Here is a 5,584-nt window from a genome sequence, read left to right as displayed (position 1 = left end):
TGTGTCTGTGTCTGTGTCTGTGCATGTGTCTGTGCGTGTGAGGAGATCAGAGTAAAGGCTCAGTCGTTAGCGCTCACCTGTGCCTTCCGGGACCTAGGTTCACACCCAGGGTGTCCCCCTCCACTCAGGCACCTCCACCTGCTGAGCCGCCTTCCTGACCAGGTGCGCCTCTGTCACTGCTGTTCACTCTTCACCACCAGGATGAAATTCCAGTGTTAGCCAGTTTCCTGGGGACACAGAAGCATAGGCAGGGAGACTTACCCATCGTCTTTGTAGCTAATAAGCGGTGGAGCCATGATGCAAATCTAGTCAGTCTTCTGGAGCTGGAGCCCCTGGATGATGCTGTTCTCTGCAGTTATCTTTATCTCTCAGCAAAGCACTGACTTCACTCAGCTTCTCAGAAACTATGTTCTCCATTCTCCCCAGCCTCTCTTCTCCTCTCCATTGCTGATCTCCTCACCCTTCCCGCCTGCAAGTGTTGGGTGGGTTCCACACTCTTGTGTCTTCCAGTCATATTGCTAAAGCCCAGCTTGGCCTAACTGTGCCCATCTACCTGCTGATCTCCACAGGGTCATCTAGTGAGTGGTAGCTGGAGCCTAATCTGCTTCTTTGGTCCCAGTAAATGATGTCACCTTCACTCAGACCACCTGACAGGTTTCTGTCAGCTTCATCTATAGTCTCAGCTTTGGGTCACCATCGCCATCTAGACTCCTGCCCCACCTTCTAACTGGCCTCTCTCTGGGCTTTCCTTCCCTAGTCCAGTTGCTCTTCCACAGTAGAGTAATCCATTTAAAACGAATCCTGTTGGTCTCCTCAGATGCTCACCGTGCGCTGTGGGCTCTTTGCTGTGGTTATGGGGCCCTGTGTGGATGGTCAGTGCTCCTCCCCTCTGCATCTTCCTTCCTGCTATTTGAACCACAGCTTCTTCTCTGGCCCCACAGACCTTGCTTCCATTCCAGTGCACCAGCAGTGTTTTCTTGTTGCCTTTCTTGTCCTTGTCCCCTTGCCTAAGACACTTATCTCCAAGAGGACCCTGTGACTTGCCTCTGGTGTCACTCACACTTGTTGGATGCCACCTGTCAAAGTCAGTTTCCCTAAGCAGTCTTAAGAAGGGGACTCTGGGCTTCTTTTCTTTGCTAATAGGTCTGCAGGGCATCTAATAGCTACTGCTGGAATAAAGGCAGAGACCCACCTTCAGCCAGTGCCACTTCCTCATTTTAATAAGTACTCAATAAATTAATAAACTTACTGGATAAAGAAAAGTTGTATTCCAAAATCAACTCTTGTCATCCTCCCACCCGTCCACCCGCCCTAGTCCTCATAGGTCTTTCTGCTTCATTTTATTTATTGCATGTGTGCATGGGGGGTGGGAGGCGGGGGCAGGGAGCAAACTCAACTGTCATTCCACAGATACCTCCCTCCTTTATTTGAGACAGTCTCTCATTGGCCTGGAACTTCACCAGGTAGACAGGGCTAGCACTAGGATCTGTGTGTCTCTGCTTCCCGTCTTTCCACATTACAAAAGTGCACCACTGTGCCTGGCTTCCTACAGGAGGCCTCAGACTCATGTGCTCATGCTCAGGAGGCAAATGCTTTCCTAACTGAATCATTATGTCCCTAGCTGTCTCTCTGATTTTAATAGTCTGGCCTGTAATTGTTCTGATTTGTTTGTGTTTTCTCCTCAGTGAGCAGGAGCCTCCTGGAGGTCACCAGTAGTGACATATTCGGATCTTAACGTGAATGTGTTTGCCCGTTTTGTTTAGGCGATTTGTGTGGAACTTCTTCCGCCTGGAGAATGAGCATCTAAACAACTGTGGTGAATTCCGTGCCGTGCGGGACATCTCTGTGGCCCCCCTCAACGCAGATGACCAGACACTACTCGAGCAGATGATGGACCAGGAGGATGGGGTGCGGAACCGCCAGAAGAGCCGGTCGTGGAAATACAACCAGAGCATATCCCTGCGCCGGCCTCGCCTGCCTTCCCAGTACGTAGAGCATTCGTGTGCAGTTAGCAGTGACGGGTCACACTGGTTAAGAAGCTACTAGACTAGACCAGATGAAGTCGCTGGTATCAGCCATGCTTCCTCTCCAGACAGTAGTAACAAACTATCCCGTGTGGTCAAACTTCTGAAATGTCTTCCTGAGCACATGGGAAGTCCCATTGTATTACCTACTAAGTAGGAATATGAAAGACCATAGGAAAAAGCTTGTTGGGAAATGACTTACCTGACTCTTGAGTATGACATGTTTTGTGTGCAGATAACCTTCGAGTTAGTTTAGAAATCCTATCATTTGTGTAACCTTGACCAAATTCTTTTATTTCTCTGTTACCAGTCTTCTGTACTTTAGGATGTATATAGTTCAAAGGGAGATTAAAAAGAGTAAATTCATTACCCAGTATCATCACAGAAAGACCCCAACAAGTAGAAGCTACCTTGTTAAACATAGCTAGGACTCTTATCGGCCATTTCCTTTGTACTCCTGGAGGTAATGGTAAATGTAAACCATTTGGTGACTGCACTCATGTGAGAGAATAGATAGCACCATAGGTCACGATGAGAGACTTCAGTTGGATGCTTCTCTGAGGGTAAGGCAGTGCTTGGATAAAAAAAGGAGCAGCAGAAAGGAAACGCATGTTTCAGAACAGGAGTGAGAAAATATAGCTGGGTGTGCTCATCTGAACTGTCAGGTGGCCAGGCATGGTAGGCACACCTAGAAGCCCAGCATGTTGTCATGAAAGCAGGAGGATCATAGCTACACAGCAAGACCAAGGCTAGCCTGGTCTACACTAGATCCTGTCTCAAAAACAAAGAAACAGGCAAAGAACCAAAGTCTGAAAACTGTAAGCTTCATCTTATAGGGCAAAAAAGAAAAAGACAAAACAAAACATGCTCTTCCAAAGAGGAGCAACAGGAAAGGAGATTGTCCTGACACTGCAGAGTGCGGTAAGAAAGGAGATTGTCCTGACACTGCAGAGTGCGGTAAGAAAGGAGATTGTCCTGACACTGCAGAGTGCGGTAAGAAAGGAGATTGTCCTGACACTGCACAGCAGTAAGAAAGGGAAATCTAAAGGCCAGAAGATGGCCTGAGGGCACTGCCAAGTACAGGACAGTAAAAGGCCTGGATTGGGATCTTAAAGTCGGACTAAGAGAAGCATAGAGGAGGTGAACAGAAGGTGCTGTAGCCCAGTGAAGACCAGGGCTGCCAAAGCTTTAGTTAGAGATTGGGAGTTTTCTAGAAAGAAAAAGTAGAGATGAGAAAAAGCAGAAAACAGGAACTGAGTCTTAGGCAGGAGGAAAAGTAAAGTAGCAGAAGTCACAGGAAGTCAGTGGGAAGCGCACTGAATTAGCCTGCACTTCTGTCTGGAAGGCATTGACTACCTAGGGTGCAGGAGCAGTGGCTGGGTAAGAGGGGTGCCTCAGTGGCCTGGAGAAAAGGCTGACAAGCCAGAGCTGCTCACCTGAAGGTCTCATAGCTACCAGCAGAGGGCAGTGTAAGCACGGCTTCTGATCCAGAGGGAGGCTCCTTGGTGCAGTCTGTTCATTTCAGGTGTTTAAGGGGAAGCTGGGAAACTAGATGGCAGCCAGAGGAAGGCACTTAGAAGAGCAGGTTTGTGGTAAAAAGAGCACAGGGAGTCTGAGGTGAGACCTGACTCAGCTCTGGCATCATGGATTCATGCAGCCTTCGCACATCCTCAGCCTCCTGAGTGTCAGCCTCCCCATCTGTCAGGTGGGAGGAACAGATCTCCTGTCACAGCACTGCCGTCATCTTGAGGCTGATGAGTGTCAGTTGCCCAGTCTCATTTTGATGAGGTAGAGAAGTCTCTGCACAGCCTCCTAGATTGTGTGACATCGGCAGGACTGACAGGTTCACTGATGCTCCTGCTTACCGCCTGGTAGCCAGTGCTCAGACGCAGGTCCTGTCTGTGTAAACACACCCTACTGCTGTGCCTACTTCCTCACCCTGAGTAGATCAGGTTCATGTGCACTCTCGGTGCTGGTGCTGGGGAGAGTGGACGCACACCCAGCACTGCGTGTGACTGACCAGTGTGTTTCCTCTGATCCTCTAGATCCAAGGCTCGAGACACTAAGGTATTGATAGAAGACACAGATGACGAAGCTAACACTTGAACCGCTGAAGTCTGCAGTAACATCCTTGATTTCCTACTCTACAATTCTTTCCTCGACCAACGCAACCTCCAGCACCGTTTTTCCAGCTGAGAACAGGAGAAAACAGAACACGTTCCCGGGCTCCTCAGATCGGGTCCTATGGACTCCGAGCAAGCTCACTGTGTTTCTTTTCTTTTCTTCTGGTTTAATCTTCATTTTCTATTTTTAAAACAAATACTTCATTTGCCAATCAGAAGATGTTTTAAGGAACAAAAACTTAATATCTTACGGGTTGTTTACACTCACAAAGATTCAGATGCCCATCAGGATGAAGAACAAGCATTGGAAGGAGCCTCTGACGCACAGCGTGGGATAACTCAGCTTCGCCGGGCCAGTCTGACTGTTGGACACCGGACACCGGCTTTTAAATTTTCTGTCAGTTTCTATGGAGAGTTTCCCTTCCTTCACAGCCAGTGCAGAGGCACCCCAGCACTTGCAAGGGAAGTGCAGCCGGAGCCGCACCTCCTCCACAAAGCCACTTTTAATTCCATGTGACTTTTCTCATCTGGGGAGGGTTCGGGTGGGTGGGTGGGGATATGATGTATTCGTTACATAGTTTCTCATTATTTATGAAACGTAACCATAAATGATTGCTACTCCCGTGAGGGAGGCAGGAGGAACTAAGGCTCTAAGGCTCGCTGGCACTGCTGAGGTCACGCCCACAAACCTCTTTCAGGAAACACCTTGTACCAGTTCAATTTCTTCCCTCATTTGTTTTAACTTGAAGCCAAAGTTTTATTGCTATATTTTAAGTTGCTACCCTAGAGTCCCAAGCGCCACTGTCCTGACCAGGCATCCCCCTTGCGTCCCAGTGGTGGACATTCAGAGCACAGGTCCTGACGGTTGTTTTGTGAGGAGCAGGTGCAGGATATTCCATATTCCAGTCACAATGATGAAGTTCTGCTATGTGCTTCTGCATGTGGGAGAATTGTAGTCTTTATTGGCCAGATGGAAAGACAGGCCTATTTCAGACTTCTCACACCTTCATTAGACACGTCCCCTTCTGGCCTCCTCTGCTTCAACCAGAATTTGATCAAATTTGATTAAAAGTCTTTTGTAGGGACTGTAGTTTTGAGCATCTAGAACAAATCCTTCTTCCTTCATATTCATTGACACAAAAGATCTTGGTGGCCATTTTAAGCTCAGCTGTATTAAAAGGTGATGTTGAATTTTATAACACCCCTCCCCCAAGGCCTATTTTTAAATTTGGGGCCTCTAAACCTGGTTATACTTTTTAAATTATATTTCATAGAAAATTCTGGGTATAAATGCCTATCTTTACTAATTTATCTCCCCTCCCCCTTTCCTCATAAATTCTCTAAAGAAGCCTGAAAACATACAGCATATGACTTTCTTGAAAATGGTTGGTTTCAAATTTGGTGATGTCCGCACTGAGAACATAGCTCGTTGGTAGT

General features: G+C 47.7%; 1 protein-coding gene across 1 annotated transcript in view; it reads left to right on the top strand.

Annotated features, from left to right (window-relative positions):
• Nucleotides 1-4,687, top strand: part of Xpr1 (xenotropic and polytropic retrovirus receptor 1) — a 140,956-nt gene extending 136,269 nt beyond the window's left edge. The window contains exons 14-15 of the mRNA XM_032915299.1: nt 1,764-1,985; nt 4,070-4,687. Of these exons, the coding sequence (XP_032771190.1) occupies nt 1,764-1,985; nt 4,070-4,130 (283 nt within the window). The 3' untranslated portion in view covers nt 4,131-4,687. The remainder of the gene's footprint in view (nt 1-1,763; nt 1,986-4,069) is intronic.
• The last annotated feature ends 897 nt before the right edge of the window (nt 4,688-5,584 follow it).

This window comes from Rattus rattus, chromosome 10, assembly GCF_011064425.1.
Source record: "Rattus rattus isolate New Zealand chromosome 10, Rrattus_CSIRO_v1, whole genome shotgun sequence".
In the NCBI taxonomy this organism is placed as follows: domain Eukaryota; kingdom Metazoa; phylum Chordata; class Mammalia; order Rodentia; family Muridae; genus Rattus; species Rattus rattus.
This window is presented reverse-complemented; position numbering and strand designations above follow the sequence as displayed.